The 25,902-nt window shown below is 45.2% G+C and overlaps 1 protein-coding gene across 1 annotated transcript; it reads left to right on the top strand.

Moving 5' to 3' along the window:
• The first annotated feature begins 17,530 nt into the window (after positions 1 to 17,530).
• On the top strand, positions 17,531 to 20,506 carry LOC146756396 (obscurin-like). The gene is made up of 3 exons (XM_085524381.1): positions 17,531 to 17,576; positions 19,715 to 19,981; positions 20,192 to 20,506. The coding sequence occupies exons 1-3, from the start codon at positions 17,531 to 17,533 to the stop codon at positions 20,464 to 20,466; spliced, it is 588 nt and encodes a 195-aa protein (XP_085380507.1). The 3' UTR covers positions 20,467 to 20,506.
• The last annotated feature ends 5,396 nt before the right edge of the window (positions 20,507 to 25,902 follow it).

Genomic DNA, 25,902 nt, shown 5'->3' with positions numbered 1-25,902 from the left:
TTGTCATGTTAGCATAATATTTCATACTGGCAGGTCTGCCCACAGAATTAACTGGCACAGGCTGCCCAGGGAGGTGGTGGGATCCCTGGAGGTGTTCAGGAGCTGTCGAGATGTGGCCCTGATGGATGTTATCAGGGGGCATGGTGGGGTGGGTTGGGGTTGGAATCAAAGGAGGACCCCCATGTATTTCATCGGGAAGCACTACTGGTAATAAGACCTTTGGAGCAAATCCTGGTAGGGCCACGCTCAGCTGGTCCAGTCTGGAGGCTGTTTCTCCTTACTGCAGTATCTGCAGTGTAAACCAGCAGCTGCTTTTGTGTGGTTGGGCTCACATCCAGCAGTGGTGAGGGGACTACAATGATAAGAGACAGTTCCTGAAAAAATGAATGAAATTTGACTGTATGATAGGATGGAGTTAAATGTATTGACAGGATCTCAGTCATCCCAGTGTCCATCAGCTGGCTCTCGAGCTCCTAAATACAGGCATTCTGTAGAACGTTGTTGAATTTGTATTATACATGCATGTTCTTGGAACTGCAGAACAAATGCATGCATAATCCAGACTTTGATTTTAGCAGCTCTGACTGCGCTGTCTCAACAGACCCAACTCAGTTGTGTGCGCTGTTTTGAAATGATATGTTAACAAGAAGTTGGAAAACAAGCTCAATTACCCTCAGTAAAATAGGACCGTGGACTTAGGCTTGAACTTTTGGCTAAGACAGTGGTGAGATTTTGAATCTTTGAAGTCAATTATTCCACTGTGTGTTAATAAGGGCCAGTTTTATCATCTAACTTTTGCACTCCAATTAATTTCCATAAAGGAATTCTTTTTTTTCTTTTTTCTTTTCAGTCCTAAGTGATATCTCTATCTTTTAGGCTTGATTTGTTTGCCAGGGGGTTACAGTGCAGTAATAGATACCCCCTCCATTGATTTCCTTCTAGTTTGCTTGTTCCAATTCTTTCCTCAGTTTTCCTATTTTAGACATTTTCTTGAAGCCTTGGGCTTCTTCCTTTGGCTCTGTCCCCTGTACAGTGTATGTCCTTCAACTTGTGGGGATAAGGTAATCTGGTACGTGGTTTATAAAAGCTGCCAATTTGCCAGCTTCTGAATTAGAATCTAGCAATTAGAACTAGGATTAAACGTGCACGTTTGATCTTATGATAAATGAATGCCTCATGGTCACCAATGTCCCTGCAGTTCTTTACCATCATATGTATTTTGTGTCTTCATATTTTGTTTCAGCACTGGCAAACTTCGTAATCAAAGAGACAAGTGGAGGAGTAATCAGGGCCGTTGCTGGAAAACAAGCTGAATTTGTTTCTGAGACCTCTGAAGCCAATGTCATGGTGAAGTGGTACAAAAATGGCAAAGAAATCAAGACCAGTAAGAAATTCACAATGGAAGATAAAGGGAAACTGCATAAGCTTGTGGCTTCAGCTGTAACGAAAGAAGACGAGGGAACATACATCTACACAATTGGAGATGACACTCTGATTTTTGATTGGAAAGTCTCAAGTAAGTTTGTGAGGCAAACATAGGATCACAATCCATGTAAAGCACTTCAGACTTAATTCATTTTATTTGTCCAACGCTGTGGGTTTCCAGTATTTAGGACAAAGATTGCATAGCTCTATTGAAGCAATTCTGACCTTCCTGTTGTCCCTATGCAAATCCACAGTATGAGCAAATAATGTAACTGTGTTGTGATGAATTCAAGACAGCCTTAGCTGCAGCTGGGGCTGGAGTCACGACTTGAGCCCTGACATCTGGGCTTCATTCATCTAGTTCATGTATTGCCTCAGCACTTACATCATCTTTAAACCTATGACTGAAATGGTCCTAAGTTATTAGCATGGGAATCCTGTCTCCTCTTTGGACAAATTAAACTCCACATTTGGAGAGTTGAGTGTCTCCGGCTGTACCCGAAGGACATTGTGATCTCTGAGGTGTCTCCCTGAGGTGCTGTAAGCACAGCCATTAGCTCATAGTGCAAGTAAAGCACTGTTAGGTCAAGCCTGGAGGAGTAATGCTTGTCACTGACATGTTCCTGTTCAGGGTGGAGCTGGAGGGTAAAATAACACAAGAAATTGTCATTGAAATTCAATATCTGTGAAATTCAGCTGGTTGCATTCACAGAACCTGGCGTTAAGATCTGTTTTCTGTTTTATATCTTGAGCCTATTTTCCATAACCCAGTCCTCATTTATGAACTGAAGCTCTACTGAAAGCCTTTCGCTGTGTATGCTCATGCTGCAGTGCAGCGCTTGTGACCTTTAACAGCACATTCACGTTCCTCTGATCAGAAGGATCCTTACGGTTGATTAAAACCCTCTAGTCCGACTGCTCACCCATCACCACCGTGATGCTCACCATCAGCTAGCTAAAAACTCAGCAGAGATGATAGATCAAGCACAACACTGGATTTGGGGTGGCTAGAGATTCCTAAGATACTGAAGGATTGCTTGCAGGTGGTGTTGGCTCAGGTATTCACCCTGCATCCCACCTCCCGTTCTGTTTGGTTGAGAATCATGCATTCTGCAATTTCACTTTGTAATTCAAAGACCCTGGCTTTATCTGTTGAAAAACTGATCTAAAACAAGCCAAGAAGACTCTGTTGGAACTGGTTGATGCAGAACAAAGGCATCCCCAAAGGACAAGTTGCACTGTTTGATGAACATTATTGGATGAGAGCTAAGCTAAGATTTAAAAAGTTCTGGGGCTGTCTCTGAGCATCAAATACAAAGGAAGCCTGCATGATTCCCTGAGAATGGATACCTCCTACTTTGGTGTAGGGTTAAGGGAACAGTAGCAGTAACTCCTATCACAAAATGTCGCATGGCTCAGACAAAATGCCATCAAGAGGGCTTAATTTGGAGCACCAAATGGTCGCAAGATGGTCTTAGGGCAGGGAAGTAATCTATCTATGTGATATTGATTGATGCTATTAGTTCTTAACAGCTTGACTCTAGAAGGACTGTTGTTCTTTGGTCACCTAGTTATAAAAGAATAAATGGCTCCTGTCTATTACAATTTTTAACGCATTTTTTGTTCACTGATGCCATAAATGTTCCTGGCATAGTAATTGACCTTGGTATATTCAGTGACTGAAAGCAACAGTTGTTGCTCTAAGAAATGCAGTACAAAGCTAGGTCTGCCTGTAGCTGACAGCCATCAGCTTGCTCCTCAGGCAGGTTCTGTCTGTGTATGGGAGATCACAATGTGAACCACTGATTGATCAGCTGAGGCAAGTGTGGGGTCAGCTGTGGGAGCACAGGTGAAAGTTATGTAGCTGTGCTCCCTGGAGGGATGGAGTTCGACTCCACCTCCTCTGAGACCTCATTTAAGGGCTGACCCTCACTGAGGCAGCATCTCTTGGAGATTGCTCACCAGGGAGGATCGCGTCAGCTCTGGTGAGTTCCCTTTTCCTTATTTCTTCTGTATTTCTACCATTTTGCTTGTAATTGCTATCCTTGTTAATACCAGCATAGTTATTGCCAATACATTTGGCGAGCCAGGCAGGAGCCACTGACTTGGCATCTAGAAATATAAGGAAAAAAAAAAAATGTCCTTTGTGTGGAAAATCTTTAATTGGTACAAGGGGGAGAAGACCACCCCCTTAGGGACATGCCTCCCTGGACAAATTCCAGGTTTTGAGGCGTCCCCATATTACCAATTAGCAACAATTATTGAACAATGGGGCCCTTTAAGAGTACCAAATAACATGGACGCCTATTGTCTAACTGATTACTTTCTAGGACTACAAAAAGATATCTTAATTACAAAAGAAAAGCGAATGGCTGCATCTATGGCAGCCTGGCCATTATTAAATGCTTTAAATCGGGCAGAGATAAAATCAAACAACATTGCACATGAAAATGAATTGTTAAAGGCCCGTATTGAAAAATTGGAGGGTGAGATCAATCTATTGACAGGAAAAAAACCGTCATTTTCTTCCTCCAACCCTCAAATTAGATACATTTCATTTAATGACGATCAAGATCCTGAAGAAATGAATCAAAATAAGATCACTAAATCTGATCTAGAAAAACCATCTGAGACGGACTCACTAGAAGTCCGTCCAGTAATAACTCAAAAAACAAAGAAAATTCAAGATCGACCAGCAGGAGTGCCTCCTGATCAATGGCCCCCTGCCGAATCTGTTTTACATGTAACAGCCCGTCCATATACGCCTACTGAACTCATGGACCTAGTGCAACGATTTAGGCAAAGGCCAAGGGAAAGTGTTCCGGCTTGGTTATTACGGTTATGGGATTCAGGGGCAGATAGTGTACTGGTTAGTGGCCCCGAAGTATCTAAGTTGGCCACAATAACAGTACATCCTGCCCTTCGGCAGAGACTGTATGCTGGGACTCAGTTCCCTGAAGAAAACCATTCAATTGTAGAATGGATAATGGCTGCTTGCCGCATGGTGTGGACAAATAAAACTGACATGCCAGTAAACGCAGGGATGTGGTCTTCTATGGAAGACCTTCAAAATTATATACGCGAATTAGGTATGAGAGAGGCTATCTACGAAGACACATTCGATAGCCCTGATATGGTTAAATTTTCTGCGGGAATGAGGGACCTAATTTTACAGCAAGCACCCTCTCATATGTATGGAACCTTGGTTTCCATACTTAATCCAGTAGTATCCGCAGAGGCAGTAGTCCAACAAGCCGCCCAATTGGTAGCAGACCTCGGAGAAACTGAGCGTTTACGAGCTAAGCGCAATATCAGGGTGATTGAGGATGCCGAGGCTTTTCCAACAGTGCGAGCCAGAAGATCGGCCCTGCGAACTTCTCGGGCAGGACCTGTTAGGGTATCCCGGAAACAAATGTTTAATGATCTGCTCCGGGCAGGCGTTCAGTTTTCAAAAATTGATGGGCAGCCCAATCAGGTTCTCCTTCAGTTGTGGAAGCAACTGAAGGATGAACAAAAATTTCAGAATAAACCCAAAAGGCCAGGGATAAGATTTATAGAGCGGCGACCAACAACAACATGGAATTTAGAAGATTTTATAGTTCCAAATAGGAAAAAGAAGCCACCTCAGGTGCCTCGGGTTACGACACCGGAGGTATCGGAGGTAAAAGACTTGAATCTGGCTCAGTTCATGGCTTGACGAGGGATGTCAGTCCTCTTAGGGCCTCTAGACGGGACCGGAGGCCCTATGTGGAACTGACGATATACTGGTCCCGAAAGAATATACAGAAGGTTATGGCCCTAGTTGATACCGGGGCAGAGACATCTATAATATATGGAGACCCAACTAAATTTAAAGGTAATAGAGTGATGATTGGAGGTTTTGGGGGACAAACCATTCCGGTCACCCAAACCTGGGTAAAACTGGGGGTCGGGCGTCTTCCACCACGGGAGTACAAGGTATCCATTGCCCCAATTCCAGAGTATATATTAGGAATTGATATCCTGTGGGGTCTGGCTCTCCATACAACAGTGGGAGAGTTCCGATTGCGGCAGAGATGCATTAGTATCCGGGCAATCCAGACAATATTGAGAGGCCATGCAAAACATGAGCCTATTTGTTTGCCGAAGCCACGCCGGATTACTAATGTGAAACAGTACAGACTCCCGGGTGGGCAGGATGAAATAACAAAGACGGTGCAGGAATTAGAAAGAGTGGGTATTATAAGGCCTGCACATAGCCCATATAACTCCCCAATATGGCCAGTGCGAAAACCGGATGGAACATGGAGGATGACAGTAGACTATAGGGAATTAAATAAGGTCACGCCACCTGTTCATGCGGCTGTACCCAATATTGCCTCCCTAATGGACATACTAAGCAGGGAAATCAAAACATATAACTGTGTCTTGGATTTGGCGAATGCATTCTTCAGTATTCCAATCAGTGAAGAATCGCAAGATCAGTTTGCATTTACATGGGAAGGGAGGCAATGGACTTTCCAGGTCCTACCCCAAGGGTACGTACATTTGCCCACTTTTTGTCATAATTTAGTGGCACGTGATCTGGCTAAGTGGGAAAAGCCAAATAATGTCAATTTATATCATTATATTGATGACCTCCTGTTAACATCCGATTCGTTAGAGGCGGTGAGACAAGCAGCAGATTTGTTGATAGCTTACCTGCAAAAAAGAGGGTGGGCTATAAACCCACAGAAGGTGCAAGGTTCGGGGCTATCTGTAAAATTCCTGGGAGTAATTTGGTCCGGGAAAACCAAAGTACTACCCAGTGCGGTAGTAGATAAAGTCCAAGCGTTTCCAGTCCCTACAACATCAAAACAATTGCAAGAATGTTTGGGTATATTGGGGTATTGGCGCTCCTTTATACCTCATTTAGCTCAGCTATTAAGGCCATTATACAAGCTTACAAAGAAGGGTCAATCACGGAATTGGGGAAAGATAGAACAGGATGCTTTCCAACAGGCAAAACTGGCAGTTAAACAAGCTCAGGCGTTGGGTATATTTGATCCGACCCTCCCAGCTGAACTAGATGTTCATGTTACTCAAGATGGTTTTGGCTGGGGCCTGTGGCAACGCCAGAGTTCTGTTCGAACCCCCATTGGATTCTGGTCTCAGGTTTGGCACGGAGCAGAAGAACGATATAGCATGATTGAGAAACAGTTATTGGCTGCCTATTCGGCATTACAAGCAGTAGAGCCGATAACGCAAACAGCAGAGGTCATAGTTAAGACTTCATTACCAATCCAGGGGTGGGTGAGAGATTTGACTCACCTTCCTAAGACGGGGGTGGCCCAAGCACAAACGGTGGCACGATGGGTCGCCTATCTAAGCCAGAGAAGCAGTCTGTCTTCATCTCCACTTAAAGAAGAACTACAGAAGATCCTAGGCCCAGTGACGTATCACAGTGATACATCAAAAGAACCGATGGTTGCTCCACCAGAGAAGAGTCCCGTTCAGGAAGGAAGATATCCTATTCCTGAAGATGCCTGGTATACGGATGGGTCCAGCAGAGGCAACCCGAGCAAGTGGCGAGCAATAGCATACCATCCCTCTACTGAGACCATCTGGTTTGATGAGGGGGATGGTCAAAGCAGCCAATGGGCAGAATTGCGAGCCGTGTGGATGGTTATAACTAAAGAACCTGGTGACGGCGTCTTGAACATCTGTACAGATAGTTGGGCTGTGTACCGGGGGCTCACTCTGTGGATTACGCAATGGGCTACCCAGGAATGGACTATCCACGCCCGACCGATTTGGGGTAAAGACATGTGGGTAGACATTTGGAATACGGTCAAACACAGGACAGTATGTGTCTACCATGTCTCTGGTCATCAACCCTTGCAGTCACCAGGAAATGATGAAGCTGACACACTGGCCCGAATCCGATGGATTGAGAATTCACAATCTGAAAATATTGCCCGTTGGTTACATCAGAAGCTACGGCATGCTGGACAGAAGATAATGTGGGCAGCTGCTAAAGCATGGGGGCTGCCTGTACAACTATCTGATATCGTTCAAGCATGTCAGGATTGCGATGCTTGCTCGAAGATGAGACCGAGACTGTTGCCTGAAACAACATCCCACATTGCTAGAGGATATAGTCCTCTTCAGAGATGGCAGGTCGACTACATTGGGCCCCTCCCTCGGTCTGAGGGGGCGAGATATGCCCTGACCTGCGTTGACACTGTAAGTGGACTGCTGCAAGCCTATCCTGTACCAAAGGCAAATCAAGCATACACAATTAAGGCACTTACTAAACTGATGTCTGCATACGGGACACCTCAAGTTATCGAGAGTGACCAAGGGACTCACTTCACTGGAGCGATGATACAGCGCTGGGCAGAAGAAAACAACATTGAATGGCGATTCCACCTGCCATATAACCCAACAGGGGCAGGCCTTATTGAACGTTATAATGGTATCCTTAAGGCTGCCCTGAAAACAGACTCTCAGTCCCTGCAGGGGTGGACAAAAAGATTATATGAAACCGTGCGGGACCTGAATGAAAGACCTCGGGATGGCAGACCCAGTGCCCTGAAAATGTTACAAACTATACGGGCCTCCCCTCTTAGGATCCAAATTACAGGCACCGATAATAAGGTAAAACCGCAGGTTGGTACTGAAAATAATCTTCTGCTCCCTGCCCCTGAGAATTTAGAACCGGGAATCCATAAGATAAATTGGCCTTGGAAGGTGCAGGTAGGACCCAAATGGTGTGGCCTACTTGCACCTTGGGGAGATTATTGGAGGTGGGAGGTTCAGTCACCCCCTCGGTGATAGGTACATGGCCTACTGACATCGTGGTCAATACTCCGGCCTTTATTGCTAAAGGAACACCTATTATGTCCCTGTGGCAGATCAAGACTCCTCCTCTGGTGCCAGATATAGTGATACAGCCACAGATATCTGGCCAGAGGGTATGGTATCGGAGGCCGGGACATAATCCAGTACAAGCAGAAGTATTGACCCAAGGTAAGAATACGGCCTGTATCTTGCCCTGGAGGGCGGATCTTCCCCTCCTAGTACCCTTGAAACATCTATATTACTCCCCTTAAGATTGATTCTAAGCCTCTAGGACCATTACTCTGGACTGATGAAACGCAGACGGACCTGCACTTCAAGATGATTTGTCTCCGGTAACATCTATCAAGCACTGGCCCAATGAAGATCATAAACACCCATCCAATCATCATCATTTGAATAATATCAACATCTAATGCGACGGGAGATTGTATCAGCATCGTGATTGGGTCTCTGTAATAAGGGGAACTCACCTAATCATTGGTTCACGTTGTGAAGGGGTGGAGTGTATGGGAGATCACAATGTGAACCACTGATTGATCAGCTGAGGCAAGTGTGGGGTCAGCTGTGGGAGCACAGGTGAAAGTTATGTAGCTGTGCTCCCTGGAGGGGTGGAGTTCGACTCCACCTCCTCTGAGACCTCATTTAAGGGCTGACCCTCACTGAGGCAGCATCTCTTGGAGATCGCTCACCAGGGAGGATCGCCTCAGCTCTGGTGAGTTCCCTTTTCCTTATATCTTCTGTATTTCTACCATTTTGCTTGTAATTGCTATCCTTGTTAATACCAGCATAGTTATTGCCAATACAGTCTGGATGGAATGAAGGGCATGAAATACTGATGTGCTCATCAAACGCTGCTTGTTAGCTTAGAGACAAGGTGTTGAATTGGTTTGTTCATGTATTGCAAACAGGTTACTTAGCTGCCTTCATTTTAGCTTCAGAAGAACATGTGCAGAATACAGAATTGATTAAAAAAGAACTGTCTGCATAGAACTTACTCTTTCCTTACACAGGAGAATCAAGCACACGTTTGTATGTGAGTACCTCCAGAGGTGAAACTTGATCCCCCAGATGTAATGAGCAGAGACATTACAATCAGTTCTAACTGTATCTTCATGCTGTGCTGAATAAGCCTGAGTCAGGATGTAAACCACTTTCTCTTTTTTTCTTCAGATGAAGCCATTAATTTTGTCAGCAAGTCCAAAACGACTCCAGAAATATCAGTCAGTCCTTCTGAAGACCTGGAGCTGGTGTGTGAGGTGTCAGCTGCAAGCGGAGCTGTCGTATGGAAGAAAGATCAAATAGAGGTGAAGCAGGACCAGAGGACAACCATCATCTCCCAGGGGACGCACCGTAAGCTCATGGTCAAAAATGTGACCCTGAAAGACCAAGGGAGCTACAGCTGTGAAACAAAAGATGACAAAGCAACGTTCCAAGTGAAAGTCAGAGGTGAGAAAATGCTTGGAATCCCAGAGATAAAGGAACACTTCATTTTGTGTGTCTTGCATTTGGAGGATCAACTGACAGCCTCTCTGGTGCAAAACATTTTGGCTATAGGACTTTCTTTGTCATCTAGTGTCATAGCAACACTTTTCTACATGTGCTTTTCCATCCAGGAATGAATTACTGCAACAAACAATAGGCAAGGAGGGTAACTTGTGCAGCTCTTGTAGTCAGCTGGTGTCTGCAGGGTTACAGTGCAAGAGCACACCAGGCATGCAAGGAGTGAGAAAAGGGGAGGTGTTTGATGAGATCTGGTTACAAAATTTGAATGACACAATGAGGTGGAAAATGCCACTAATCAGACTCATAAATGGCCTGGGTTGCAAAGGCCCACAGTGCTCATCCAGTTCCAACCCCCTTCTTCCTATGTGCAGGGTTGCCAACCAGCAGCCCAGGCTGCCCAGAACCACATCCAGCCTGGCCTTGAATGCCTGCAGGGATGGAGCATCCACAGTCTCCTTGGGCAACCTGTTCTAGAGGGCCATTCCCTTCTGATTTACTGGAAATGTAGAGAGACATCAGAAGAAACAAAGAGAAGGGAGGAGGTTCAGCAGTGCATGCAGGTGTTCTAAATCTCATGTCCAAATCTGCTATCAGACTGCGAAATGTTTAGATTTATGATATGATATGAAATGATATGCCTATTCATTTCCCAAGGCAAAATAGAGGGGAAAGTATTTTCCTGTCTTAATGAGGCATCATGATGGTCCCTGTGAAGGGCAAGTATAATGAAAATGGGGAACTGGAGTAAGCTCTGCAGCAGACTACAGCAAAATGGTGTGACTGTTGTGATGTCCCTGCAGAGAAAGAAGACGTGTTTACAAACAAGGACAAGGTACAAAAGGAGGTGAAGGCTGCACTGACTCAAAATGCCACGCTGAGCTGCGAGGTGGCCCAGGAGAAGATGGAGGTGAAGTGGTACAAGAAGGGGAAACTGATCACCTCGAGCAAGAAGTTCAAGGTGGAGTCAGAGGGCAAACAGTGTCGGCTGGTGGTGATCCAGGTAGAGAAGAAAGATGCAGGGGAGTACAGCTGCGAGGCTGCTGGCCAGAAACTCACCTTCAAGATTCATGTCACAGGTAAGACAGGTGTTGTATGAAATACAGCAGAGAACAGTAAAGTAAAATCTAGTTTCTATTATACAGTGATCCAGGTGCAGTAGTCTGTGCTGAGGTTTTTTCCTTAGACTTGATTGCCTGGGTTTGTAGAAAGTATTTGGTTTCAGTATGACACAAAGACCTGTTTCAGTCTGTCTGTAGAGCAATAATTAGTAATATATGTACAGTGGAAGCAATATTCAAGATATTATTCAAATCTCTCCTGTGCCTGAGATCCCAAACTGTAATTCTTGTTCACCTAAACATTTGACTAAGATAAGTATGTGCAGTGAGGCTGGAGTGCATGTTCTACGTGCAGCCTTTCATGGCAGGAGAAGCAGGAACTTCTCCTAGTAGTACACTGCCTTTTTACTATGCCTTTATGTTGGAGGCTGCATCTGGATAGGTGAGTCTGCTACTCACAGTAAGAGACCTGGTAGAGCTGACTATTGCCAGAGCTCAAAGTAAGATAGATATCAGCAAATCACACACAAAGAACAAAGGACTGCGTTGGTGAGCATATTTCCTTTGTGCCTTTGACAGTCACAGTTGTGGCAATGGTAGAGGCCATGAGGAGTCTGTTCAGGAAGCCAGGAGTACTGTTCTGGGTCATGAAAAGGCAGCCAGTGGTTTGACTATCACATGTTTATGTGTTTTGATGTTTCACAGTGGGTCTTAAGTAAAAGGAACTCAGGTTTTGGTTGCCTGCAGGACAGATGTTCTTTTGGGTTCAATATGTTTGCATAGTGACTTGCAACCATGGGACTGGTGTTCAAGGACCCTCTTGGTTCCTTCAGTTCCTAGGATCTTTCTTGCCTAGATTTGACACTTTGTTTCAACAGATGATATTCTCTAGTGAAGGCTATTAGTTTGGGCACAAGTGGTAACCTAAACCTGTTCCAGCCTGTACATACAAACCTGCAAGTTGGTCTCATTTCAGTCCCTCAGTCAATACTTTTTCTTTTCTTCCCTCAGAGCCAAAACCTGTGTTTATAAACCAGGAGCAGGTGCAGAAAGAGGTGAGTGCTGCCCTGGCAGCAAGTGCCTCCCTCAGCTGTGAAGTAGCACAGGATCCAAGCGAAGTAAAATGGTACAAGGATGGAAGACTGCTTGCCTCCTCCAGAAAGTTCAGAATGGAATCTGTGGGCAAAACACGGCGTCTGTTTGTGGAGCAGCTGGAGAAGAAAGATGCTGGAGAATACATCTGCGAGGCTGCTGGCCAGAAGATGACCTTCAATTTGGAAACAACTGGTGAGCATTCGCTTTGGGAGCACTAAGCAGCTTTTTATGTGGCTTAGAGGAAGACTGGCTGTCTTCTACCCTGTGGGCATGGAACAGCCACAGTTCCCCCCGGAACAACATCAATGACCCACACCACAAGTTGGATTCTCCTTTTTAATGTAGTGGTAGCGAGGTGAATATCTGGCTGTGGAATATTTTTGACTAAGGAACTTCTACTTTAATTTCTAGATGCGCTGAATTACCCTCTAGAGTGTCTTTCTGAATATATAAGCAACCATGGGTGACTATGATCCTGATTTATATCTAGGTTCAGGCTTACTTTTTCAGTTAGGTTAGATCAATAGCTCCAGAGAAGATAGGGAAATACAGCAGTTCACTGATACCATGTGTCAGAAGAATGCAGCTCAGTGCTGGGCAGTTTGCTGCTTCATTCCCTCTTACAAGTTGCACCCAAGGCTGGAAAAGACCACTGAGATAGCTGAGTCCAACGCAGCCCACCCTCACTGGACTTACTAACCACGTCCCCAGTGCCACATACCCGTGGCTCTTGAGCACCTCCAGTGACTGCGGTATATCAGTGTGGTTGCTTCAGTTGTGGGAGTTTTCAGACACTGGCTGTTGTTCTAGCGAGACAAAAAACCCAAACTGATGGAACAGTGTCTATACAGGAAGCAACTGGCTGTCCTGATGGCTGCCAACAGTTTTACACAAGGTGTGTCATGCAAGCTTGCATGAGTCTGGTTTAAAAACTTGCTGTTCTGATGGAAGGAGAGGATGTTGGTACAGGATAACTGCGGGATTTGTGCTCTCCCGACATCCAGTTGCAATCACAGCTTATTGTTGCTATAGAAAACAGCTTCTCTGTAGACAAATTGAGTTAGTTCCAATAAGTGGCTGAAGCCCTAAGTGATCCAAGGTGAAGCATGATCCAAACTGGAATTTAACTAATTGTAGTAGGGAATCCAAGCCTTAATGAGATGAGTTATTTAAAATATGAGTCCTCCATCTAAAACAGCATTGAACTCTTACCCTGGTTTATGATAGAAGTGAGAGTTTAACAGCAGAAGTCTGAAGTTATGCTCCATATTTCTCATCACTGAAGAGAATATTTGAATATATGAATTCCTTTGGCTATGTTAGAGCTCATAATGTGGTCAGCTGATGTTCTTTAAATGCTTGGAGTCTAGCAATGTGGGGAAGTGGACTGCTATTTGCTGTTGAGTTTTAGGCTGAGAAGCCTGATTTTAGAGGACCATAGACTTCCCCTTTCCCTTCCCTTCTCCTCCCCTTCTCCCTGGACTGATCCCGCATGGTTTGAGAATGAGTTCAGAGCAAGGTAAATGAGGAATAGCCATGTGAAAACCTGTTGTTTTAGTGCACTATAAAAGACACTTAGTCAAAAGACAAGTCTGTGTTCCTAGCTTAAGATTACAGGAGATCCTAGAAACAACTCAGCTGCTCAAACCTGTAGTCTGGCTGAATATTTTATTGTCAGTTATGGTCAGGAGGAGATGCTTGAGTAAGACAAATAAAAGGTCATGGGTAACTTGGTCCTTCTTGTGATATACTTCTAGGCTTTCATCAGGGAAAAGCTTAATTAGTCCAAATCATTCATCGGGGAGGCTCACTGTGACAGGTATTGGTTGGTGCAAGGTGTCATTATCTGCTCCTGTCCCAGATTACTTTAACAGCAGAACCAGCTTCCCTTCCAGCTGCAAAGAATGTTTTGGACTGGGCCATTACCACCAGAGTATCCCTCAAATATCAAGAGGATTTTTGGAACGTTATTGTCCCTAGCACAAGTAATGATAATGTGCTCAAAACAATAGGTTTTTTTAATGTTAATTACAAGTTCTAGTAAGCATGGAGAGTAGGCACTGCCTTTCATTATTCCTTACGCCAGATGCTCCTAGAGACCTCATTCCCAACTAAATCCGCATCCTTCTTTCTCCTTCTCAGAATTGCCTGTGAAAATCAGCAAACCATTGGCAGACATTAGCGTCACTCAGAAGGACAAGGTCACATTTGAGTGTGAGCTGTCCAGGCCCATGGTGGACGTCAAGTGGTTCAAGGTATGGCATGTAATGGTATTTTCCTTTCTGACTTCTCTGGAAGTGAATGAGAGCCTTTAATTTCACTTCCAAGGGATGCGAGTCTGAGCTTTTGCTTGATAGCTTTTGCATTGCTCTCTTTTCTTAGTGCTCTTTTACTTGCCCAGATCAGCACTCTTTGTTATTATGTCCTGAGTTCATTTATCAAGTAGAAATGGAAGTTTGTTTTGGGTTTCTTGTGAACTCCTGAGGTCTTGCTGCACAAAATATTGTTGGTTGGAGTACAGTCTTGAGCTTCAAGTCTAACACAGAAATTCTCAGCCAGGATTTTGTAGCCTTGTTGTGAACTGGGTTTTAGGGTGAAATCTGAGTTTTCTTTGCACCTGACAGTGTGAGAATTTGCTCTGGCACTTTGTGTAACTCCCCGGTGCTCAGCTGTTCCTTCCCTTACTTGGGGATAACATCATTTATTCAAGGTGATGTCCAAACAGGCTTGTTAACAGTCCTCCGCAGTGCTTTAAGCTGTCATAGGTCAGCCAGAATTTATGCATGTTCTATAGCCATTCCTACATGTTGAAAACACTGCACTGTGCTTAAGCTTCAGCATATGTTCCAGTAAGCACAGTTCCATTAATTCTAGGGGAGTGGGTGAATTAAGCATAGATCTGAAGGCTCCCTTTGCTCAGTGCAGAGATGGAAGGACTCATGGAGATCTGACTTGATATTTTCCCTTCTAGGATGGGAAGGAGCTCTGTCAAAGTAAAAAAGTGGGCATTACTTCCCAGGGAAATAAGAGAAGTCTCATTATTCACAAGTGTGAATATGAAGATCAGGGAACATCCACATGCTGAGCAGCCTAAGACAAGACATCAGCTACCCTAAAGGTTCATTTTATGTTTAACTGAAAGTACAAATAAATCCTATTGTGGTATTTTGCACCACGGGAAGAAATGCTTCATGGGCAGTTTGGGCATTTCTTGGTTAGTCCTTTTGGATACCTTTCTCTTTCTTCTTTATGCTCAAGACAGATTTTCCCTCCATGTGTTGCATTGGTTAAACCCCAGTTTGTAGCTCATCACCAGGCTCTGAAGCATCAGACTTGTTACTGAACACACGGGTCTGCTGTGCCCTGGTAGATGCCACCTTCCCAAGGGACGTATGAAAGGATGCTTTTTTCTGATTTCCTACTAGATGCTGTCCTCATGTGGCCACTTGGGTTCAGTGTTAGCATGAACATGAACATCTGTCCTGTCCCATGACTTTGGTGATCTCTCATTTTCTCTCTCATTCTGCAACCAGGTTGGGTTGCTGTTTCAGTACTGGCTGTTTTATGCAGCCATTCCATTTGTTCTGGTTTAGGTTCTTTTTTTTTTTTTTTTCCTTTTCTTTTTTTCAGACATCATTTCTATACAGTAGACAAAGCCAGCCTATTACATTTGATTTACAGGTTTTAGCTTTTGCTGGTAAGCATTTCAGCTCTCAGGCAGTTTTACCAACAGCTTTGAAGAGCTGAAATGAACCTGCCTGGACACGATGGTCTGTTTTTGTTGGTGTAATGAATTTATGAAGTTAAACTGATTGACCCCATAAGGTTTTACAGTGTATGACTCACGTCTGGCATAGTTATCACAGCAATGAGTTTATATACTTAGCATTTCAGGAGGCAAATGGTTGGGGATACTCTTTCATTTCCTTGCGTCTCAGAGTGAATCACTAGTATGTAAACCATCCTTCATCTCCTTTGTATTGCTTTTGTGTGTGTCTGTGTGTGGTTTCCCCTGTGAATTTCATTCTTTCCAGTTATATGTAAGTTCTCTTTTGAGCAGTGAAATTAGATGTTCGATCATCAGTCATAATGGTAAAGCTGAGTTGCCACGTTATCTGTGTCCTTTCTGTCTGGTGTCTCAATAACTGCTGCCCCACCACAATATCTGTCTAATACTTCAGCTCCATGGATGCCTCCTTGTGCAAACTGAGAGCCTGTATTTGGTGTGCATAGATCTGGGCTTACATCTGTGCTGGTAAATGCACTAGTGCATGGGCTAAGCAGTCCTGCCTCCTGTGCTGTGGGCATTGAGATGGGGCTCCTACAAGCTGCCCATTGCAAGATATTTAGAAACTAATTGCTGCGGAGGTTTCCATCCTCTTTTCAGACTAACTAAAATTTGGTTAGTGGGATCAAAACAGAAGGGGCAGGGAGGGAGAGCTGACCAAGGACTACTGATGGAACAACTATGAATCCTTGGTTCCTCAGGATTCCCTGCATCAGCAGTTGGCAACAGGAGTAAGGGGGCTCAGGAGGACACTGTAGAGTAGTGTGAAAAATGAGCGAAGAGAGTTACTAATTGATGCCTCTTGGAAAGTAGTCCAAGAGTAGTCCTCTTCATAAACTCTCCTCTTGTGTGTGGTTTTATCTTTATGAGGTGTTCATAACAAGTGATGTGTAGATCTCCCTTATCTCATAATGTCTTTGCCTGCCTGCAGTGAATATGCAGGATACTGGATCATATACCAGCTTCTTTGAATTACTGCTCATGTCAGGAGATAAAATCTGCCTATTCTTTGAACTAACACTGGCGAGGGTTAGTTATTCTGGCTACCGAGAGAATGACACAGCAGATTAAACTCTTTCATTTCCTTCTTTGTCAAATGCCTTTTCATCCAACTGTGTGTCCCATAGAAATTCAGAGCAGTGTTGGCTGAGGGAAGTGGAAATATTTATCTCCTGTGTGTATCTGCCACACTATTTAGACATGCTGGCAGAGCGCAGAGATTGGAGGAGTTGGATTAGGCAGTAGTTTCCCTATTGCTCACAGAACCACTTTTTCTGTGGTCTCCCAGCTACCCTGTGCCCAGTGGCCTATGCAAGATGGAGCGGAAAAGGCTCATTTTATGAACAAACAGTAACCTTTCTGGTCAGATTAATACCTGTGCTCTTTTAGAGAGATTTAGATACTAGAGATTTTAGGTACTGGAATAGGCTCCCCAGAAAGGTGGTTGAATCACCATCCCTGGTTGTGTTTAAGAGCCTTTTGGATGTGGTACTCAGGGATATGATTTAGTGTAGGGTTTTTAGAGTTAGGGTACTGGTTAGGCTGCGGTTGGACTTGATGATCTTCAATGTCTTTTCCAACCTGGGTAAATCTATGATTCTATGCAGGAACTCTTCTCCTGAGGTTAATCCAAGTTGTATCCAGGCCCTTCAGAAGGAAAGGGATATAGCAGCACAGAAATATGGCCTGATTCTGACATAACTAAATGCAGACCTGGAGAGTTAAAAGGGATTGTGTGATGTTCAAAGGATTTTGAAGCAAAGATGTCCCCTAGGTAAGATTTGTGGCTGACATTCCCCATACATTGTTTGTAGGCACACAAGCTAAGGAGAGACTAGTGATGAGCATGCAGAGAAGCCATGCTTCTCTGGTCATGGTTCAGACAGGTTTGTAGTGACACAACACTGTAGAGTTCTGTCTAGTTCTCCTTGGCATAGTTTGGAAAATAAAGATGAGGTAATTGGTGGTAACCAATATGGCTTCATCAAGGTCAAGCCATGTCTGACAAACTTGGTGGCCTTTCATGATGGAGTAACAGCATCAGTGGATAATGGGAGAGCAACTGACATCATCTACATGGACTTGTGCAGAGCATTTGATCCCGTCCTGCATGACATCCTGGTCACCAAACTGGAGAAAAATGGTTTTGATGGATGGACCAGTTGCAGGATAGGGAACTGTCTGGATGGTCACACTCAGAGAGCTGCAGTCAATAGCTCAGTGTCCAGGTGGAGGGTGGTGTTGGGACCAGTGTTATTTAACATTTTTGTAGGCAACATGGAGAGTGGAATCAAATGTAGCCTCAGCAAGTTTGCAGATGACCCCAAGCTGAGCGGTGCTGTTGATGTGCTAGAGGGAAGGGATGCTACCCAGAGGGACCTGGACAGGCTGGAGAGGTGGGCCCTTGGCAGCCTCATGAACTTGAGTGTGGCCAAGTACAAGGCCCTGCACCTGGGTCAGGGCAATCCCAAGCACAGGCACAGGCTTAGAGGAGAATGATTTGAGAGAAGCCTTGACCCTGAGGAGAAGAGTTGGTGTGGAGGGAGGTGTCCCTGCCTATAGCAGGGGGACTGGAACTAAATGACCTTAAAGATTCAGTCAGTTCTATTGTTTTTCTACCCTTAATTTTGCTTGAAAGGTTTTAGAATAAATGAGATTCTGGTTTCCATGAAAACTGTTTGCAGGGAGCTCCATTGTAGCTAGTAGGTCTGTCTTTAAGTTCAAGGGCAATAATGCATTGACTGTGTTGAAGAGAGAAATGACTCAGGAATGGATGATGGTTTAGAATAAAACATAATCCTACTTATTTTGTATGCAAATATGTGTAAGGAAAAGATGCTGCACTCAGTTCTGGAAATACCCTGACAAATATGTCTCTACTGTTTCACAGCTGGAGATATCAAGATTGTTAAAGCACTGGAAGATGTGGAAGTTAATGAATATGGGAGTGCATCTTTTGTCTGTGAGATTTCACACGATGAGGTTCAGACCCAGTGGTACAAAGAGGACAACAAGCTGAAGGCTGATGACAACATCAGAATGCAACAAGATGGTAGGGTGTAAGCGGGGGGTCTTTCTCCTGAGTGGGGGGTGGGTTGGAGATCAAGCATATAAGACATCTGAAATGAAGTGAAGAGGGTTCAGAAGCGAGTTCCCCTTTTGTTTTGGGACTGAGGTTTAGGTGGAACAAGTGACATGGTGGGATGCTTAGTGTGGGAAGTGTGATGCTATCCCACCATCCCACACTGCTGGGAGCAGGTAGGAAATGAGTGCAGTTATTTCCAAAGTGGGGGTGAACAGGGCAGTCAGTTCACCTCTCCAAAGAGGTTTTGTCTGACAGTGAGTGTGATCCTTCTGTATCAGATACTTTGAATTTGACGGTGGCCGCATTTGATCAGTCCTTGTAGAAGCCATGTTTAGATTCTGCTTTGGTCTGCTCCATTTCCAGTTCAAAGTCGTTGGACACTAAATGAGACAGCTGCATCTCAGTAAAAGATGTGTTTGAATAGCTGTGATGTGCTTACTATTCAGATTTACAGAGCTGAGGTTTTGTCCTTGGCTATAGCAAAGAAGTCAAATCAGGTGAAATTAATTGTATTTCTGAACTAGACAAGTTTAAGTTTGGTAGCACCTAAATTTGGTGCGGTTTGTCATTGATTTCATCTGAAAGAAACTTGCAGGCTTTTTATCTGCTGTTGTCCCCAGCGTAAGATTATCCATTCACATCCTAAAGTACTTGTTATATTTTCAACTCACTCTTATTTGAATAAAAGCCTCAACAATTGGGAGCAATTTAATAAGCACAGAACAAGAGCTGGACCTTGCATTTGGTAGATAATATACAGTATTACTTTATAGAAATGTAGTCAATGGCATTCCCTATAGACAATTGTTTGTTTTATCTTTAGAGTCGTTCAAAGAACCATTGTGAACTTGACATTAATTGGAATGGAATACACGCAAGAGACTTTCCTCTTCTTCTAATTGTCCTCATCCTTTCTTCTCTTCCACCCCTGCTTTGCAGATTACCATATAGAAATCACCAGGAAGTTGGAGGACAAGACAGCTTTGGAACGTCATTCTGTCATCCTGTCCTGTGACTTCAGGCCTTCTCCAAAGGTTGTGAAATGGTTCAAGGGCCGCACACCCATCGAGCCCTCTGAGAAGTACAAGATCAAGAGGGATAAGCATTCAGTAGAGCTCAGAATTCTGAAGCTGAAGCCCGATGATGCTGGTGTGTACAAGTGCAAGGCAGGAATTGCAGAGACTGAGGCCACGCTGACAGCTGAAGGTATGAGCAGGGAGGGTGGCCTCTTCCATGTCCTATTTCACCTCAGATTTCTCTCCTTGGGGTTGATTTGTGCTGTTCTCTCCTGCTAACTTTATAAATGTATAATCTTCACTGAGAAGATTACACAAAGATCATCTAGTCCAACCATTCTACCACATCCCAGTATGATTTATAGTAACAGTGGTAACAGTTCACCTTGTTTCCTCACAGCCCGCAATGTAGAAGTAACGAAGCACCTGCAGGATGTAGAAATTGAAGAAGAGAGCTCTGCTGTCTTCTCCTGCGAGCTGTCCCATGATGACGTGGACATGGAATGGTTCCTGAATGGCAACCTCCTTTACACCAACAATTACAATGACATCAAGAACGTTGGCAATTGCTGCACACTGACAATGAAGCAGGTTAAGCCTGAGGATGCTGGCACAGTGACAGTGAAGTCAGACAAGGTGTCAGAAAGCGCACCTGAAGGTGATAGGTGGGTCTGATCACACCCCTCCTGGATGTAAGAGATGCTAAGGAGCCCCAGTTCATTCTATTGTGCAGCAGTCCTGCTTCTAAAGCTGACCTCTCTGGGGTGACAAGTCATCAGAGGCTTTCTTCCAGTGGAAGGTTCCATTGCAGCAGATATCAAGGAAGGAGGATGGTTTTGGTGTCCTGTCAAAGCATTCCATTGCTTTTTATCATCATTTTACTTAACACAAGGAGAGTTACAGGAGCAATTTCTTTTACTGCTTCAGTAACATGCAGTGTCAATGCTGTTGTCTCCAAGGATTTATGACTGAAGGAGAGATCATTCAGTGTGTGTTTTGCCTCTGGGATGACTAATGACCAGGCTGTGAGCAACCTGATCTAGCTGTGAATGTCCCTTTTTATTGCAGGGGAGCTGGGCTAGATGGCCTTTAAGGGTCTCTTCCAATTCTAAGGAACTTGTGCCTGAAGTGCAGAAGTGGATGAATTATACCACTTCTTCATATCCTCCCCATGATTACAGAGGAAATACAACAAAACAACATGCATGGTCTTACTGTTGTCATTTGCTTGAATACGAAGACGTCTCTTTTTTATGGTTGAGATTTTTGTTGATATGGGTCAGGAGGAACTCACACTTTTTAGCTTTCTCAATAGGCAAAAAGTTCCAGTTGCTGCAAGCCACCGAGGTAACCAATAGAGGGGCCCTGATCCCCCTTGTGCCATCGGGATGCTCTGGCACGGGATGTGCCTCAAATTCAAAGCTCCTTCCCACCTCCCAAGGAAAAGCAAAGCAACTCAAGCATCTCCAGCAAAGCTGCCCAGCAGACAGCAGGGAATGCAAACAGCTTCTGGCTGCTCCCCTGCACTCCTGTCCTAAGTAAGTGACCCCTCAAGGACTGGATGGGAAATCAGTGCATGACACACGTGAGTGTGCACAGCAGTGTGCAAAGCAGTGGGGATCCGTGTGTGTGTGTGTGTGTATTTGTGCATGGATGGTGTTGTACACACATTTGTGTCCATGAGTGTACAAACCAGTGGTGTTGCTCAGGTGTGTGTAGGTCTGTGGGTATGTGTGCAAGGACGAGCATGCACATATATGTACGTGCACAGGGGTGTGCAGAGTGTTGGAGCTGCACAAGGACATTGTGGTACCGGTGTGTGCGTGCACTTTGGGAGTGAAAGGAAGGGGTTACACATGTGTGAGTGTGTGTGCGCACAGGGCTGCACTAAGGGATGTGGTTGTGTGAGTGTGTGTGAGCACATAGATAGTGCGTGGATGCGGTGGCACAAATGTGTGCTTGCACAGGGCTGTGCTGAGGAGTTGGGCTGCACACAGGTGCACACAAAGGGATGTTTGAACCCTTTGCCCCTAAGAACAGTTTTCCAGTGTCCCTCGTCCAAGAATTCTTTGAACAGCCTGCAGCTGACTCTCCTGAAGCTCAGGGTCCTGACTTTGCTTTTTGCCAGGCCCGCATTCCTTGAGATGAGGAACTCTAGGAGGGCATGGTCACTACAGCCCTGACCACCTCCAGTCTTAACCCCTGCTGTGCAGCATGTCCAGTAATGCTTCCCTTCTGCTTGGTGTGCTTAATGCTTGGCCCACAAAGTTATTCCCAGTGCACTCCAGCAGTCTCTCAGACAGCTTGCAGCCAGCCATGCTGATTTCCCAGCCTGACTGGAATCCCCCAGCAAGTTGAGAGTCAGTGAGCGCAGTGCTTCTGGTAGCTGCAGTAAGCAGGGCCCATCAACAGGCTCCCTTGACCAGGCGGCCTGGAGCAGACCCTCACCTCCAGAAGCCCATTATTGGTTCAGTCCCGAATTTTACCCGCAAGTTCTCAACGTGATCGTGGCTGTTCTTAGTCCTTTGCAGTCAGCTTCTTCATAGAGAGGGCAAATACCTTGCCCTCCGGAATTCCATAGTAACAATCATGTCTCCTTTATGTCAGGTGAGGTGTTTTTTGTTGTTGTTGTTTTTTGTTTGCTTGTTTGTTTGTTTTCCATTTTCTAGGTAGAAAATTTAATTTCTGAGCCAGGAGAAGAAGAAGTGCAACATGTAACAATCTTCCTGGCACTGTGCAGTTTGCATGAGTAGCCAAGTGCTCCTCAGGTAACGTGTGCTGCAGAGCTGACCTTGGTGGCAGGGGTTGTGTCTTCATTTTCTTCCTGTCATGTGGGAACATAAGAAGACTCTTCAGAGCAGGAGCTGCAGAGGAAGATGAACGGCATGAGAAGGTAAGGCTAGGAACCAAGGACACCTCCAGAAAGAACAGAAAAACTAAGTCATTTAAGATGCATGATGGCCGTGTGATACTGTCCGTGACTGGAGGAGAAGCACATGGCTAGGAATGACTGATGGCTCTGGTGGGATGAGTGCCTACGTGCACCGTAAAGGAGAGTTTGTGGGATGTTCTGTGGACATGTGAAGGCTGTGGGAAAGTTAAGAGAGAAAACGTGTGAATTCACAGAAGTGGTATTAGAACCTGGAATAAACCATTTGGATCACTCACATCTGAGTCCGTGCCAGATTGTCGCACTGTCAGAACCTGAGGCCTGGGATTTTCCTTTAGTAGTGCCAACTGCCTGTTGTAAATGAGAAAAGATATTACTAAACATAGCTTCCCTCCTTGTAGGTTTGATATTTCTGTCTTTGCATTCCTTTAGCACCCAGGGTGTTGATGCAGCTGCACAAATCCGCTGTATTGTCCTCCTGTTTTGCATGGAAGAATGGTAAAATAGCAATCTCTGGGTGAAATTTTGTTCAGGCGTTTTCCTTTCTGTGCCCCTAGGAAGCAATGGCTTGGAAATGGCAGTGCCGCCTGGGAACCCACACAGCAACCCAGTATCTCATTGTCTGGGTCTGTGAAAAACCACAATGATGACAAAAGATGTTTCAATTCTGTCTGTGCTGTCAGTGCAGCCCTGAGGAGCGGTGTGGGCATGGCATGGCAGGGAGAAGGGATTTCCCTTCCAATGGGAAAGTGCCTGTTCATGTGTTGGTATGTAACCGCTCCATGGCCTGCTCCACGTGCTTCTGAATGGGCAGCTCAACTTTTGTGTCACTCAGCCACCTGTGGCAGAGGTCCGGATTAGTGCCTTTCAAGGAGCTGAGAAGCATTTCTTGCTCAAGTCCTGCTTCCAAGCTTAACCACCTACAATGAAGTAGATGTCGTTTTTCTGGTGTCCTTCAATTCCGTGTCCGCATTTACCCAAAAGCAAAAGAATTTGGAGTTAACCAGCTGCAGTGAAGTGAGCGATTTCAGTGCCTATTTCTGATGGTGGCAATGAGTTCAGAGGTCACACTTAATTGACGGTGCCTGTTTCCATTCTGACAAAGGCTGTAGTTTCAGCTGACTTCCCGAGGCTGCCATATGTGGTGGTGACACAGCCTTGGGCTTGTGCGTTTGCATGACTCCCACCTTTCCTTTCTGTGTCTTGCAGGTCAGCTGGTGCTGGAAGCGGCCAGTATCTGAGTAGGAATGAAGGTGAGTGCAGGAGCAGCTGCTGAGGGGAGGAAGGAAGTCCATGCTAATGAGCTCTGAAGCATCTGCGGGTCCGGTACCAGAATAGGCAGCAGTGATGCAGGGGGCTCCTCGGCAGGAAGCTGGCTGATCCAAATGCTTGCTGAGAGTTTGGAAGCCCAAACCCTTATGGTCTCTGTAAGGGTGGCTAATAAAAAGATATTAACCAAGATGGTGGTAAATAGCCTAAGGTTATTAGCAAAGGGAAACTCACCAATATCGATACCTTGACTAGAAAGCTGAGGCAGCCTCAACTAGGGAGCAATCTCTAAGACATGCTGTCTCAGTGGTGGTCAGCCTTTAAATGAGGTCTCAGAGGAGGTTGAGTCGAGGTCCACCCCTTCTGGGAGCACAGCTAGATTACTCTCACCTGTGCTCCTGCAGCTGACCCAATACTTGCCTCAGCTGATTAATCAGAGGTTCAAGCTGTGATTTCCCATACAGTCTCTAAGCTGAAGGCAGCATCTCCTTGATCTGATGGTGGTGTGCCTGAGTGAGGGAGTGATCCAAACTGGATGCAGAAGAGTCATCTTAATTTCTCTGCTATTTTACTTCAGATGACACCTATTGGGTGTTGGTTTCTTAAAATTTGGATCTAGGAGGTGGTCTCTTCCTTTGCTTCTGGTGAAAGCACAGAAGTGCAGCAGGAGTAGAAGACAAAGAGGTTTTCTTGGTGACAGGAACACCAATTATTTGATTCAAATTTGTAACTGATGTAGATGGTGAAGAACAGATCTGCCTCAAAGACATGCTTGATCACATAAGAAATGAGCATGTGATCCAAGACAGGCAGCGTGGCTTTAGCAGGGGAAGGCCATGCCTAACCAGTCTGGTGGCCTTCTATGATGGAGTGACGGCATTTGTGGACAAAAGGAAGGTAACAGATGTCATTGACCTGGACTTGAGCAAGATCTTTGACATTGCCCTCCACCACATCCTTATCTCTAAACTGGAGGGATGTGGATTTGACAGGTGGACCACCTGGTGGATAAGGGATTGGTTGAAAGGCCACAGACAGAGGGTGGTGATTCATGGTTCTATGTCCAGGTGGAGGCCGATAACAAGTGGTGTCATCCAGGAGTCTGTCTTGGGACCAGTGCTTTTTTACATGGTTATCAGAGACACCAATGATGCAATGGAGTGCACCTTCTGCTGTTTGCTGAGTGGTGCGGCTGACGCAGTGGAAGGAAGGGATGCCATTCAGAGGGAGCTCAACCGAGAGGTTGGCCTAGGTGAATCTAATGAGGTTCAACACAGCAAAGTGCAAGGTTTTGCACTTGGGCTGGAGGAATCCCAGGCATTTCTACAGACTGGGAGGAGCAGTCCTTAAGAGAAGCCCCGCAGAGAAGGACCTGGGGGTCCTGGTGGATGAAAAACAGAACGTGAGCCATCAGCGTGCTCTTGCAGCTCAGAGAGCAAATGGTCCCCTGGGCTCCATCAGAAGAGGGGATGGCCAGCAGGGACAGGGAGGTGATTGATCTTCATGATCCTTGAGGTCCCTTCCAACCCGGGCCATTCTATGATTCTGTGATTACACTCGCTGTCAGAAATAACGGCAGCTGTACAGAAGCTGGATATATTGTGGGACAGTTCTTGTAACTAGCTGATTTTAAGACCTTGCCAGAGTTGAGAGTCTAAATTGCATGTCAGAAGAAAACTGGGAAAGTGGTTATTCCTCATTCTTTTTCATTTGCTGATTCTTTCTTTCGGGTTCCTTTTCCAAAGGAGATTCTGGTGATGGAAGCAGTTGAAGAAAGAACCAAAGCAGCTCTTGCCAAGAGTGCTTGAAGTCCCTGTGGAGAGAAGCAAAGAACTTGGGCTTCCTCTGGGATGCTCCCCACCATGTCTCAGGAAGGAGACAACTGCTGTTCCACTTTCTGCTCTGTGTGTGGAAAGGTACGTCTGGGTTTCTTCTGCTTGTTTATTCTTTCT

This window comes from Coturnix japonica, chromosome 27 (assembly GCF_054131305.1).
Source record: "Coturnix japonica strain WE chromosome 27, WE-NBRP24, whole genome shotgun sequence".
NCBI lineage: Eukaryota > Metazoa > Chordata > Aves > Galliformes > Phasianidae > Coturnix > Coturnix japonica.
The sequence above is the reverse complement of the archived record's forward strand: the minus strand, read 5'-3'. Positions and strand labels throughout refer to the sequence as shown.

Bases quoted from the DNA above. Each gene is read 5' to 3' on its own strand.
- LOC146756396 (XM_085524381.1), top strand. From the start codon at position 17,531: ATGAGCATGCAGAGAAGCCATGCTTCTCTGGTCATGGTTCAGACAG. The intron at 17,577-19,714 runs GTTTGTAGTGAC...CCTGCTTTGCAG, and splicing joins TCTGGTCATGGTTCAGACAG to ATTACCATATAGAAATCACC. The intron at 19,982-20,191 runs GTATGAGCAGGG...GTTTCCTCACAG, and splicing joins GGCCACGCTGACAGCTGAAG to CCCGCAATGTAGAAGTAACG.